General features: G+C 46.3%; 1 protein-coding gene across 4 annotated transcripts in view; it reads right to left on the bottom strand.

The window, feature by feature from the left end:
• Positions 1-15,479, bottom strand: part of WDFY4 (WDFY family member 4) — a 305,713-nt gene that overhangs the window by 97,172 nt on the left and 193,062 nt on the right. For all 4 annotated transcript variants that reach the window (XM_017885513.1, XM_017885510.1, XM_017885511.1 and 1 more), the window contains 3 exons: positions 14,874-15,080; positions 13,445-13,490; positions 11,396-11,562 (listed from right to left, as the gene is read on the bottom strand). In XM_017885513.1, coding sequence (XP_017741002.1) covers positions 11,396-11,562; positions 13,445-13,490; positions 14,874-15,080 — 420 coding nt within the window. The remainder of the gene's footprint in view (positions 1-11,395; positions 11,563-13,444; positions 13,491-14,873; positions 15,081-15,479) is intronic.

The following is a 15,479-nucleotide window of genomic DNA, read 5'->3' as shown; positions in this document are numbered from 1 at the left end:
GAGGGGGGAGGGGAGGGGAGGGGAGGGGAGGTGAGGGGAGGAGAGGGATGATGGATTAAGGATAAATGATAAATGTCTACTTTGGGACTTGAGTAACTGTGTGGCATTCCCAGGTTCTCTAGTAGTCTTCGCCAGGGGCAACCACCATTATCACTTTATCGTATATTCGTACAAAGAGATTGCATGAATATATTAGCATGTTTATACAGATTCTTTTTTATACAAAGAATATACTTATATGCTTACTGCTCTGCATCTAGACTTTTCTCTTAACAATTCATCTTAGATAATTTTCCAAATCATTTATTATAGAGCTGTCTAAGTCTTATTAATAGTTGCGGACAATTCCCTTGAATGGATGTACTACAGTTTATTTGACCGGTCCGTCCTCTTTTGATCCAGGTTACTTTAAAATGTTTTGACATAACAGGCAATGCTACAATTACCATCCTTGTAGGTAAGTCATTTTGAATACACAAGTAAATCTGAAGCATAAATTTCTATAAGGAGAATTGCAGGTCAAGGGTGTGGGCATTTTAAATTTAGGTAGCCATTGCTAGATTACCCTAGCAGGGTGACACTAATTTACACTCCCACCAGGACTATTAGGAAGATTATGTCAGGCTGCTTAAACTTTTTCTCCTGTTGTACCTTTTCCCAGATGAGACTCAGAGACCCCATCCTCAGGTTCACATGATGAGATGATGTGGCTCTGCAGTGCCAGTCCTGGCCTATGTGCCTCCAAATCCTCTCTCCTCCCTGTGACACCAGGCCCCCACCACAGCCTCCATGGTGCCTGCACCAGGGTCTCAGAGCAGATGCCTATGATCTGGTGCTTCCCTTTGGGAAGACTTAAGTATCAACCAGAATAAGCCAAACCACAAGAAAAATGTCTGGTGAGACCCGGGTTAATAGCTTAAACATTGATTCTGCTAGAAAAAAAAATGGCATTTTAAAAACTAGAAAATGAACCCAAGTGAACTATTACCTGCTTTTCCATTTAAATTAGCCCTAGGAGGGCTCCATCCCTAAGTTTACTCATGATTAAGAAATCCCTTATGCCATGAAAATATTGATCACTTTAAAGAGTAGAACTTTTGCCTCGTAAGTAGAGCTTTCTTAAGATCAGCTGAATGATATATTAGCACTCTTGATGGGTAAAATAACTAAGAAAGTAGCCACAACTAGCTCTGTGTATGATGACAAACAGGTTGTCCAGAAATCAACAAAACGCTGGAGCTAAAGTTAGAGGGTATCTTAGTTCATTTTCTGCTGCGATAACAGAATACCCCAGACTGGGTAATTTATAAACAGAAATGTTTATTTGGCTATTGGTTCTGGTGGCTAGGAAGTCCCAGAGCGTGGCACTGGCATCTGGTGAGAGTCACCCCATGGTGGAAGGGCGGAATCTGGAAGTGAGCATGCAAGACAGAGAGAGAAATGGGGCCAAACTTATCCTTTTTATCAGGATCCCATCCCATAATAACGAACCCATTCCTGCAATAATGGCATTAATCTATTCATGGGGTCGTGCTCTCATGGCCTAATCACTTCTTAAAGACCCCATCTCTTAATACTGTTACAATGGCAATTAAGTTTCCAACACAAGAATTTTGGGGGACATTCAAACCATAGCAGGGAGACAACAATCTACTGGGACATTCAGTGGTAGCACACACCAGCACATTCTTCTAAAGTCAGGCCTCAGTGGCGCATCTATAAAGGGCAAGGTCAACTGGATGCTCCCTAAAGGTTTCTCTATCATTAGCAGTCTGCAACTTAGTGAAATACTCTGATTTTATAGGTAGGAAAACTGAGGTCCAGAGAAGTGACTGAAGGTACCCAGTAACAGAGCTGTCAATATATACATTCCCTTATTTTTGTGTGTATGGTGAGTGAGTCTGCTGCAACGAAAGCTTTAGCCCTGCTCCCATTTATCATCTTCCCTCTTCCTACATCTCTGCTTGCCTCAACCTTGTTCTGAATACATTCTAATAGTATTAGCATATGGAATAAGTATTCTTATTTTTTAGAAAAACACAGGTTGCTGAGAAAAGTCAAGTATCAAAAGGCAAAAGGCTACATAAATTACATTCTTTTGGCCACTTATGAGCTCTGGTATCTACTTTTTCATTCTTAAATGTGTTTAGATGGAGAATTCAGCCATACTCATAATCAAAGAAATGTATATTAAAACAATAAGGAGATGCTATCTATTTATACATATACATATATGTAGAGAGAAATATCATCTCCTTATTGTTTTATATTTTATATATATATACACATATATATTAATTTGGGAAATATGGAAAGGAATGTAATGATGCATGGATCTTTTTATGTAAGTACATCTCAGGTTGAGACGAGGAGCAGGGATGCCCCCTGCCTGCTTGCATGTGTCACTTTCACAGAGAGCCTGCAGACAGCCACACCTCCCATCTTTGCAGACTCAGAGGAGACCAGGTGGAAATGGCAATACCTTTGCTCTTGTTTGGTTGCACCAGCGAAATGTGAAACATATTACAAGTCCCAAGGACTGTTCAAAGCACAATACTCACCATAACCTGTGTTCACTAAGGACTGCTCATTGGCAACTGATTAAAATTGGAGCATATTTTTAGACAGGATAGCTCTGAATATCGTAAAACTTGGACTCATGGATTTGGGCATTTATTTGAAAAGTTAGTCTATATGAGAATCACCTGCACAGCTTGATAAAATTCATATTCCCAGGCTACATCCCCAGAAGTTTCAATTCAACAGGTGCAGAGTATGGCCCTAGAATGTGAATTTTAATAAGCAACCCAGAAGATTCTGAGGCAGATGATCTGAAGCCCATACACTAAGAAACTGACTGTTGGGCACCAGCTAGGCTAAGAAAAAAAAAAGGTTTCATCTGGTGTCAGCATATTGCCCATAATTCACTCATCTACTTGTTCATTCATTTATTTAACAGGTACATATTAAATGTTTAGCATATGCCCCACACCCTGGGAGGCACAAAGGAAAATAAAACATGCCTTTAAGATGTTTACAACGTAACAGGAAAGAGAGAGAACAGGATATCAGCTCTCCCAGCACAGGGTGGGAGGAAAAGCACAGGTGCTCTGGGAGCACACAGGAGTATGCCTCACTCAGACTGAGATGGAAGAGGGGGCAGCGGTGACACCAGAGAAGCGGTTCCTGAGGAGGTGACTCCAAGGCTGGGAGTTACAAAGACAAAAACATGGGAGAAGCATTCCAAGGCACAAAGTCTTGAACCAGTTGGACATTTTGGAGACTATAGGTAGTTCTGTATAATTAAAATGTCAGAAGCGTGTCTATGTGTATGTGTGCACGTGCACACATGTGTATGCATATGTGTGCATGCATCAGATGTGCATGTGCATGTGTGCATGTGACTATGCACACATGCACGTGTATGTGCATGTGGTTGCACATGTGAGTCTGTGCATACATGTGTGTGTGTTCATGTGCATGTGTAAGGATAAGGGAAGTTAGTCCAGGGAAACCACAAGGTCAGCTCTGGAATGGCCTTGTATATGAAGAATGCTAACCAGCATCTCAGAAATATTAAGTAGGAATGACATGTGTTGTTTGCATTTCAGAAAGTCATGAAGATTCAGGAATACAGGAAGTTACTGCATAGAAAGGTTAACACCCACCCTTACCTTCTACAAACAGCCTCAGCTAAAGATACCTGGGAGGAGCTTATAGAAGATGCCACTCTCTGCAGTCCAGAGGAAAATATCTCTTCCTTCAAATGGATCGTTTCTACCAAGGTCAAACTCATATTTTATATTGAGTTTATATGAAAAAAATCAGATGTTTAATTTTTCATGTAATCAAAGAACAATAACAAAAGCAAACCCTCACTTGAGGACTGACTCTGGACTGGTTCTGGAAGCTGTACAAGGGACATCCCCAGCCACGTGGTAACTGACATGGGCCCACAATTATTATGCATTAAATCANGTGTGCACGTGCACACCTGTGTATGCGTGTGTGTGCATGCATCGGATGTGCATGTGCATGTGTGCATGTGACTATGCACACATGCACGTGTATGTGCATGTGGTTGCACATGTGAGTCTGTGCATACATGTGTGTGTGTTCATGTGCATGTGTAAGGATAAGGGAAGTTAGTCCAGGGAAACCACAAGGTCAGCTCTGGAATGGCCTTGTATATGAAGAATGCTAACCAGCATCTCAGAAATATTAAGTAGGAATGACATGTGTTGTTTGCATTTCAGAAAGTCATGAAGATTCAGGAATACAGGAAGTTACTGCATAGAAAGGTTAACACCCACCCTTACCTTCTACAAACAGCCTCAGCTAAAGATACCTGGGAGGAGCTTATAGAAGATGCCACTCTCTGCAGTCCAGAGGAAAATATCTCTTCCTTCAAATGGATCGTTTCTACCAAGGTCAAACTCATATTTTATATTGAGTTTATATGAAAAAAATCAGATGTTTAATTTTCATGTAATCAAAGAACAATAACAAAAGCAAACCCTCACTTGAGGACTGACTCTGGACTGGTTCTGGAAGCTGTACAAGGGACATCCCCAGCCACGTGGTAACTGACATGGGCCCACAATTATTATGCATTAAATCAGTCACTCCTCAAGTCAAACAGAGCTGTTTGCAGAGAAATGTGTTTGTGGTCCTGGGAATCATTAATCAATGATGCAGAGGTGGCACAGAATAATTGAATAATTACCATCCCAGGTATTGCTGGAGGCAACCAGAACTCCAACGTTCACACAAAGAAATGAGTTAAGCTTCTGCCACCCTAGCCCTGGCACCACCAGCATCCCCCAGGGCCAGGACAGTGCCTGCAGCTCCAGAGGCTTCTGCCAGAGGCATGCCTACCAGATGCCTGGAAAGCAGTCATGCCCTGGAAAGTCTGTGCCATGTGTCCAGCAAAGGCCATATAAGCAAGCACTTCTGAGATGATAGGGGGAGCAGGAGTGGGGACTGTGCTGTAGGAGCATGCACACAGTCCTGCCATGCCCCTACTGTGGGTATGTTTCACTTAGAAATTTAGAAAAAGCGCAAGGTCCACAAAGTCTCACAGTGACATCTGAATTACGGGAAGTCCCAGCTTACGAGACCAACACTTGCTACAAAATGCCTCAACATAGGCTAATTGTACCAGCCCAGGGAATGTAGAGAGTAACATACACACACACACATCCCTTGCACAAACTTTCTGTATATTTGCTTGAACATGTTCATGGGTCAACAATCAGTGTGCCCATCCTCCTTTCCTTGGCTTCAAGTTCCTGTCCTTGACCCAAAACCATAGTGGTCCAGGGATAAGGCCACAGTGGACCAGGGGCTAAGGCACATGCAGGAGGGCAGGTAGGTACCTGCTTGGCATGTTGCATCCCAGGCAGAGATGTCATGTTGGTGAGAGACCTGAAGGCCTGCCTGCACCAGCTTTAACTGGAACAGTTATAGAGAAAGTACATGGGGCCTGGAGCCACAACTCCAAGCCCAATAAGAGCCGGCTGCTGAGGGATAGGGTGCTGGAAAGGTTATATAACTTGTCCAACACAGTGAGCTGGGAAGCAGTAGAGAGGGGACAAAAACACATGAACTGAGAGTAAGAGAGATCTGAGGTCAACTCCTAGCAATTCCAATGAGTAACCACCCTGGGCTCTGTTTTTGCCATCTTTATAATGGAAAGAATAAAGCCTCCTGATACAGTCTGGATGTTTTGTTCCAAATCTCATATGGCCTTAAGTGTTGGAAGTGTGAGCTAGTGGGAGGTGTTTGAATGATGGAGGCCGATCCCTCGTGAATGTCTTGGTGCTGTCCTCGCTGTGATGAATGAGTTCTCTGAGAGTTCAGCTGAGATCTGGTTATTTGAAAGAGCCCAGCCCCACCTCCCTCTCTCTCTTGCTGCCTCTCCACTATGTGATGCGCTGGTTCTCATGTACCTTCCACCATTATTGGAATCTTCCTGAGGCCTCACCAGAAGCAGATGCCAGCACCATGTTTTGTGTACAGCCTGCGGACTGTGAACCAACTAAACCTCTTTTCATTATAAATTACCCCATCTCAGGAATTCCTTTATAGCAACTTAAATGGCCTCACAGGGCCATGGTGAGGCTGAATGAGACAGTGCATGAAGATCGTACAAAGCAAGGGCTTCTGACATCTAGCTGTTGACATTTTGCTAATAATAATATTAATAGCAACAAGCAAATAACAGAATGAGGTTCTCAATCCAGCCTATGCACTTTGCCCTGTGCCAAGCTGCCCTCCTGGGCACAAATGACTGGCTGCTGCCTCCATGGTGGTGGTGATGTAGCAGCCTGCTCCAGTCCAGTCAAGCCCCTCCCCACCCCGGAGTGGGCTCCCCCATGACCCAGGTGCCCCTAGGACATGCCCTCCCTCAAGCTGGGTCCTGAGGCACGTGAGCAGACCCAGGCCTGGCTGCAGGTTGGCTCCCGTGGAGGACCTCTTGATTCCTGCTGCCCCATCAGGCTGAGCTCACCTGGTCTGCAGATTGTTCCCAAGCACTCACCCAATGTGTCAGGGAAGGAAGGGATGAGGAAGAGGCTAAGTCTCTCCCTGCCTTCAAAGAAACCATAGGCTGGCTCAGAAATCATCAGTCAGGCAATAAGAGGGGGCTGGGGTAGGCCCAGGGGATGGAGCCACCAGCTGTGCTGTGGGTTGGGAGTGTGCTGGGGACCGGTGCACCAGGACAGGCTCACCCAGGAGGCCTCCAGGCTGGGAGCCATGAGCGAATGGTCATGGGACGGCGTGGACCTGGCTGGTGTAGGTGTGAGGAGGAGGAGTGCCAGGCCACAGAGAGGCCCCATATGTCTCACCAGACAGCCAAGACCCCACTCCACAGAGCTCTCCAGTCTAGAGCAAAAGGGCGCTCCTCTGGTTCGAGGATTTTTCTGATTTATGTGAATTACTGGGGCCTGCTTTCTCATATTCTTCCCTGCCTTGTGCTTTCAGTTTAGGGACCTCCTCGATTTCACCGCACATCAGTCCATATCTCAACCCAGCAACTTCCCTCTTTCTCCCAAAACCTTGCATTTGGTTTGAGTGTTGGCACTCTGCAGGAACCCCATTCTAGCTGGTCAGGCCTCTCATGGGCTTCACTCTGACCCTCTGTCTCATCCTCCACCATCTCGACAGGACAACCAGACCCATGGAGACCCCCAGAGTTTCCCATCTATCCAAGAACTCCCCACAGCGTTTCCCCAAGACACACAGGAGCCTCAATCTTAACAGGATCCTTCATCCTTCCCTTGACAGGGCCCTTGGGTCACGCCATAGGTACTGGGGTTCTTCCAAGACGCCTTCTTACTTCTAGGAGAGTGAGAACAAATCCTGTGGGACTATGAAAGGAACAGCAACAGCTGCAGCAGTGACAGCAGATGCCAGCGGCTGAGAGCTGCCTCCTCACAGGGTACACTCTCAGACAGAGACACAGCCCCATATCGATCTTTGCCACAAACTAGTGAGACCAGGAGTAGAATCCCATTCTAAAGATAATGGAAAGGAGGCTGGGGAATGGTTCTCTTACTCACTCAGTCACTAGGTCTGTAAGTGGGGGCAAGAGAATTAAAACTGGGCAGGGTTCGTACCCCTGCCCCTGCCTGTAGCCTCTACCCTCCCCTCATCAGGGACCCTGCCCTGCCCCCACCTCTCCAGGCCTGCATCTCTGTGCCTGGTGATGACTGTCCACCAGGTGACATTTTCCTTAGGAGCAAGCGTGCCTGGTGGTTTGGCTTCACTGACCCTGGAGAAACTCAACTTGGGAGCCAGCCTTTCCCACAATTCCCCATGAAGCCAGAGGCAGCAAGCATAGCCCTATAAAAAGCATAGAGACAACTCAGGCAAGGACAGATGCCCAGATAATGGCAAGGGTCACCCTGCCCAGTCCTCTGGGCCGGGAGCCGACACTCACACAAGGTCCCCTGGTTGGCCCCTCCCTTCTGAAGGTACTGGCCACCGGGTGCTAAGTGGAAGCAGGACAGCTTCTGCTCTCTCCCCTCCCCACAGCCCGCTGTGTTCCACATGCTCCTGCCTACACATCCTGGGGATCCACACTGCCTCAGCAAACAGTGTGTGGCATTTCTGACAGCTTCCTACTGAGCCACAGGAAGGCCAAGGAAGACTGAAGCTTAAACAAAAGGCAGGGAGGGGCAGATGGGAGAGGATCCCCTTCCTGGCTCTGTCCTGCTTCATAGGCTGGAAAGTCAGTCACCTGGGAGCTTCAGACCCTTCCTGCTCCCCCAGCAAGACCCCTGAGGAAAACGTCACCTGGTGAACAGTCAACAAAAACAAGACTCCCAGAGACAGGACAAGTGTCAAAGGCACCTGTGGTCTGCAAGAGGCCGGGCTGGGACTCGCTCGGGTCCCTGACCACAAGCTTCAGCCTAGCCAGGGTGAAAACTCTCAGGCCAGCCTTGGATGCCTGAGGGAGTCAGGCCACCCGCAGAGGCTCTCCTGGGAAGCCAAGGACCCGCCCTGGGGGGCAGCAGCCTGAATGGTGCCAAAGTGGCAGACCGTGTTCCAGAGAAGTTCCCAGGAGGCTGTCCCAACCAACACCCTCACTGTTCTGAAGGGACTTTGCAGATAAAATCAAGGTTACGAATCAGCTGACCTTAAAACAAGGATGTGATACTGGATTATCTGTGAGTTAGTGCCATCCCCTGTGCCCTAGGCAGCAGCAGCAGAGTTGGTCAGAGAGGCGATGTGGGGGGAGTGGGAGGCAGAGGGGGCAAGAAGGATATGAAGGGTGAGAAGGATACCACCTGTTGCAGGAAATGAAAGAAGGAAGGGCCACAGAGCAAGGGAGCTGGACACCCTGAGAAACAGATGAATCCCGGCAACCAGCAGGCAGGGAACAGGAGCTCGGACCTACAGAAGCAGGAACATGGATTCTGCCAGCACTGGAACGAGCTTGGAAAGGATGCCATCCCAGAGCCTCCAAAAAGACATGCAAATGCCTTGGCTGCAGCCCTGTGAGGCTCTAGCAGAAAACCAGCTGAGCCCCGTTGTGCCCAGACTTTTGAGATAGTAAATGTGTGTTATGTTAAAATCACTACGTTTATGATAATTTATTCTGGCAAAGATAGAAAGTGAATATAAAGTACTGCCATTGTTCTCTTATCAAAGCAATGAAAAGAACCAATATGGAGGCACCACATGATCAGGAAAGCAGGCAGGTGTAGCTGGGGGGTGATATCTGTTTACTATGGATTCTTTCTGACACATTTCTCAGCCTTGTCACCATAGACAATGTACAATGCCCAGCAGTAGCCCTGGCCTCTGCCCACTAGACACCAGGAGCATCCTCTCGTCCTGGCCATGGTAATTAAAAATGTCTCCAGATATTGGTAAGTGTTCCTTGTGGGGTAAAGTTGACCCCAGTTGAGAACTGCTGCTCCTTTAAGGGCATAAAGCAAAGAAAAGTTTTTATGGAAAGAAAGCATTGATGTCTTAGCTGTTTTTTCAATGGACAAGGTATTTACTAAATATCATTTACCTATATGAGCATATTAATATATTGACATATCCCAGCTGTTGTGATCTGCTGTTAGTCCTCAGCAACTGGATATTATGAATACACACTTATGTATACATGTGTGTTATATATTTTAATATCCATTTATCAAAATTTCACATAGTAGAGATATAATACTTCCATTATCACAATAAAATGCACATTAATTTAGCACGTCATTCATCAGTGTTGACTTACTGGCTGCTCCAGGCATGCTGGTGGTCAGGCAACAGGGTTCCCTCCTGTATGGAGGATCCATAGTGACAGAGGCAGACAGGTGAAGCACTGAGGTCACTCTGTGTGCCAGCAGCAAGGCAGGAGGTGATGCAGTGGGTGACACAGACAGTAACAAGGGAGAAGCCAGTTCTCCAGGTCTCAGAGCAGGGAGCAGTCAAGATCAGCTTCAGAGAGTCAGTTGCAGGGATCAAGTGGGCAGGGCACTGCAGGTAGGCAAACCTGCATGAGGAGGCATCGTGGCTAGGTGTGATGCAGAGCTGGAAATGTGCTCTGTGTCTGGAAGCTTTGGTTATGCAGGTGTAAGGACAGCATTGTTACAGGACTACATTACTTGAACTGTGGCCCAAATCTGAAAGCAGCAAAGCAATTTGCTGAAAGTTCTGCAGCAGTCATTTGCTGATACCCCTCCCAGGTTTTCTGAGCTTAGGACCTACTCCTGGAGGTCCAGGCTCTCCCTTAGTCCCTGGGTCTTGGTTCAGATCCACTCTCATTCGCCCTGGGGCCAGACTAGCCTCCAGCTTTCATGCATTTGTCTCTGTGTGTCCCCTGTGGCCCGCCAGTCCCAGCCTGCTTGCGCCTCTGTGGGTATCTCCTTCACTTATATTCCTACAGAAAAGACCGATTCACCCAGAGACCCTGAGGTCCACCAAGCCTTCAACCACCCAACCCTCAGAAAGAGAAAAGAACTCACCTTTGATGAGCACCTCTCCTATGCCCGGCTCTGAGCTAGTCCCTGTATTTCCATTGGCCCATTTAAGCCTGAGCAGAATGTTATCAGATGGTGGCCAGAACTCCACATTAAAGATAACAAAACTGAGACTGACAATGGTTAGGTGACATGTGGTTTAATATGTGGCCAAGTTGGGACTAGAACTCAGGCCAGTTCTACTCTAAGACATGTGCTTAGTCTTCCATTGCATTCTTAGACTTGGGAAAGAGGGGTCCTTCTCTGGGGCCTCCCCAGCCAGGCCAAGAGGACACGCACATGAAGAGCGGGGCTCCACCAACCCAGCTCCAGGCACCCAGGATCTCGGGTTTCTTTGCTACCTCATCCCCAGCCTGCCTCCTGTGCCTGTACACTTCAACCCCAGGGCCACCCTTTTGAAGGCTAATGGTGACAGTGTGCTTACTCCTAGGCTTGAGCGGTGGCCAAGGTGAGGCATAGGGACAGTGTGGACATATAGGTTGGGGTGTCCAAACACATGCACCCAAGACCCCTCAAGGTGTGGAACCTCTCAGGGTGGTCAGGCCACAGGGGACCAAGATGCTGAACTGCAAGAAGGTCAAGAATTCTCAACTTGAAACTTGCCTCTCAGGTTGTTACAAAGGTCAAAGTAGGAAGTTAGAGTATTTTTCATTGAACAGTTTGTTAGCTTGAGGTATACCTTTTAAATATTTTGATGCAGGATGTATAGACTTCCCTTTGCACCCTTTCTCTGGGCCAGCAAATTTAGGAATCCATCCTTTTTTCTCACTGATTATCTTGTTGAAAGTTTTCATAGCAAATGGAGATCTCATTCCCCATGTAAGAGACAAAAGTTTGGTTTTCTCCTGTCTGACAATCTTAACAAGTAACTTAAAAATCTTAAAGGATATTGCAATGGGGTGTATTACCTTTTCTTTGTCAAGAAGCTCTTGTAAAATAATTTGTCTTTCCTGACACAGTTCCAAGAAGTCTTCTGAGTGCAGACTTTCATGTAAGGCTGGGAAGAAGGTCAGCTGGGTGCAGTCCACCCCCACCTCATCAGGCTCGCCCTCAGCCTCCCTCGGTGTCAGTTCATCTGCAGCAGCATAAAGGGACACGTGGTGTTGACAGGGGCTACCCGACATGGTAAGGGCTAGTACACAGCATGTGCCTACATCACTGAGGAGCAGCAAGGCTCCAGGGCTGAAAGGAAGAGCGTGAATCTCTCACCGTGCCCCTCCACTGCTTCTGGAAATGGACACCACACACCTGGGGCACCCCGGGGTGTGGTCAAAATACCTTCCAGTCGACTTATCCTGGAGGGCCCAGCTATGCCCAGGCCTAGCTGTTCTGCCACTTCCAGTGGCCACAGGGCAACATTTCCAAATTCACCCTCCCTCGTTAGTCAGTAAAGCAACTCCCTAGAGGCTCAGCCAAGATTTGCTTTCTCTGAATTTCACTCCATTCACTCTTCGAATATTGCTGTTTTTTCTCATGATAGAAACAATATATTTTTATTGTAAAAAAAATCCCTTGGAAAAGACATGAAGCTGTAAGAAATAAAACAAATCTCACCCATGCACCCAGAGATAGTGCTAATAATAATAGCTCCCTTTCTCTGTGCCAGATACTTCTGATGACATTTTAAAATGTTGTCCCATCTAGGCTGGAGATATTATTTCATCCTCACTTGACAAATGGAAAAGCTGAAGCAGGCTAATTACTTTGTACAAGATCATATGGCTTCTAAGAACTAGAGGTAGAATCTGAATAAAGTCTCTTTGAGACAAGGGTCTAGTCTTTTCATCTCTAGTCTGTTTGGCTCCACTGTTTACAATTTGGTCCATTTACTTCCATTATCTTTTCTGTACTGGATGAATGAAAGTGTTTGCTACTCACGCAAACCCTCACAGCTTTCCCCCATGCAGGGAGAGGTGCATAGGAGAGGCATGGTGGAAAACCACAGGGCCTTTCTTTTCCTTTGGCTGAGCTCCCTACTCAGGGTGCATACTGGAAACACCATGGAGGCCCAGAGTCACAGAGGCTCAGGGGCTCTGCATGCCAAGAATGAGAGGACACTGCAGCCCATGGCCATCGTTCACAAAAAATCAGTTCATGCTTTCCACCACTGCACTCTCTGCAACCCCCACCTCTGAGAGGTGGAGCAGGCAGGCAATCATTCCATGTGAGAGTTGTAGGGCTTGGGGTGGAGAGACGAAAGGCAAACAGGTATCACAATGTCATCCCACGCTCTGTGCCACAGTAAGACCCCAAATCACCTGGGATCACAGCCCAAGATCCTCACTTCTGGGCTTGTGTTACTGCAGACAGGCAAGGTAGCAAGCTAAATACAAATCCATTAGTCAGGAAATGAGACGAGTTTGATCAGCACTAAGAAGTAGTCATTGGCCAGATGTGCTGGCTCACGTCTGTAATCCTAGCACTCTGGGAGGCCAAGGCAGGTGGATCACTTGAGCTTGGGAGTTGGAGACCAGCCTGGGCAATGTGGCAAAACCCCATCTCTACAAAAATTACAAACATTATCCGGGCATTGTGTGTACCTGTAGTCCCAGCTACTCTGGAGGCTGAGGCAGGAGGATTGTGTGAGCCCAGGAGGTCGAGGCTGCAGTGAGTTGTGATTATGCCACTGCACCCCAGCCTAGGTGACAGTGCAAGACCCTGTCTCAAAAATTGTTTGGGAACACTTTTAAGATCCCCCTGATAGAGCAAATTGACAAGACTGTTTCTCCCCAAAAATTGTTATTGTTGCAACCTTAACAGAAAACGCTTCCCCTAACAAGTGTCTAGGGCTAATATTGACTTGTCTTCTTTCTAGAAGCACAGTAACAATAAGTCCCAGTGCTGGCTACAATAGCATTTTCCTCTTCTAAAATATTCATTTAATATCTTTAATAAAATATTAAATAAAACCAATAATTAGCTTAATTATTAAAGGAAAAAATAGATAAACTGAATACCTTGGTTTTCAGCATTTGTTTGAGAAATATTTTTGTCTTGGCTTTCCTGAAATAAGGACAGAACAAAGAAAAATTAAATCCTGGATGCTACATATATGCTTCACCCATCCCCGGTTCCACAGATTCACAAACACACACATGCATGTGACCCCTTCAAATTATGCAAGACTCAGATGCAAAGGGAGAGAAACACTAAATCCTAAAGGACCACAATAAAATGCAAGTATTAATGTTCCTGAGTCAAAGGGGAAAAAACCCACAATCTTCCATTAAGTAGGACTTAACAGTAATTACCAAAGAAGAGGCCAAGATGGGATTAGATAGCATCCTGGATGTCTCTGTGTGGGATACCCTGGAGAGGGGATCAGGGGAGGTTCCAGGGCTGGACAGCCCCAGAGACCAGGTTTCATAGCCAGCCCTTGTCTTTGGCACCAGCACAGTGAGCAGGCTACTTATTTTATTTTATTTTATTTTTGCTTCTTATTCCTAAAAAACTGTAGTGAGGGAAAATACTACAAACTACCAAGTGTTTTTTGACAATACTTAGAAAATTTAAGTGTCTACTGAATAAATGAAATATAATTTTTTTCATTAGGTTTTACAAAGGATTTTTAGCATGAGTAAAAGATGCTGAGGTTACAGACCAGAGAATAAACTCAACATTGTTACTTGTGATGCATGCAGAAGAAAAAAATCCAGCATTCTGGTGTTTGGAAGGCTGCCTTTGAGGATATTTTAAATTATGATCATTCAATAAAGACATGAAAAACTATTGACAGATTTTCTATATCTACTACCAAATAAATCCAACTGGCTTCCTGTCTTTTAAAAGGCAAAATAGGAGTTCGGCGACACAGTTCAAGCTTCATTACAGCAAACTCCCAGGGACTACCCAGATTCTGTTGCTTGGGAAGTCAGTGTTGTTTGGAATGAGTGGATCACTGGCTCAAAATTGCAGAAACAGTCAAGTTTGTGGGATTTTCATTGTGAAACTTGTTATGGGATTTGAAGTAATGCTCACAGTAGTATGGGTTACAATTGCCCACTAACAAGTAACTTGTGTTAGCAGACAATAGTCATTCCCTGGCCCTTTCCAAACACTGGCATCCAGATGTTTCCACAGGACTTGTGTGGATTGCAGCACAGGGCTGTGTCTGCGGCATAGGTAAGAACCACTCACCCAATCAATACTCATTATTTATCCATTCTTTCAGGCTGTAGTTACAGTGTCCCTGCTATGTACCTAGGAGGGTTAGTGATGCTTTTCTCCTCTAAAATGACATTGAGAATAAATTTTGGGACTCTCCTACATTTAACTGCATGTGTTATCTTAGCCTGATATAAACAACATGTGATGGGAAGCTCAGGAGCTGCTTTTCTATCAGGCCCTACCCGGAACCAGCACTGTCCCACTGCACCTGACTCCTACCTTGTGCCTTCCTGAGTTCAGGGCCTCCAGTGGAGACAAGCGTTTGATACGTTTCCTCATTCGAGCTGGTCCTTCTCTCCAGTCAAGTTCCCATGGGCAACAGTGCGTGGTTTCTTCCCCCTGGTTCCACAAGCCCAGCTCCCCAAAAAGCTGCTCCTGGATCCTGGCCCAGGCTTTGGCTGCCCTGATGTTGCCACATTTTCGCCTCTGGGGAGCAGAAACAGAGTCACTCTGGATACATTTGCCTTATGGGCTTTATAGGCCTGGCCCCAAACCTCCTGGGGTGAATAGGCCAAGTCTCCCATGAATGTTTGAGAAAGATACCTTCTCTCTACACCCTCAGAATGTGTAGGGTACCAACTGCACCCAGGACTAGGAGGAAACAGCTGCTCAGCTTTAAGATCTCTTAATCCAAGTTAGGGGAGGAGAAAGCTGCTCGCCCTTTGGCTTTCAGAGCCATGAGGCTACTGGTGATGGGCAGAAAGCAACAGGTCTGGAAGGTCCTGTAGCTGCTCATCAGCATGGTCTGGACAGCTATTTTACCAAATGGACATGAATCTCACTACAGTCCCACCCCTCAAAACTGAGGCTGAATGTACTCTTTTT

This window comes from Rhinopithecus bieti, unplaced genomic scaffold, assembly GCF_001698545.2.
Source record: "Rhinopithecus bieti isolate Rb0 unplaced genomic scaffold, ASM169854v2 scaffold_15143, whole genome shotgun sequence".
Taxonomy (NCBI): domain Eukaryota; kingdom Metazoa; phylum Chordata; class Mammalia; order Primates; family Cercopithecidae; genus Rhinopithecus; species Rhinopithecus bieti.
Note: the sequence above shows the minus strand (reverse complement) of the source record. Positions and strands in the feature narration are given on the sequence as shown.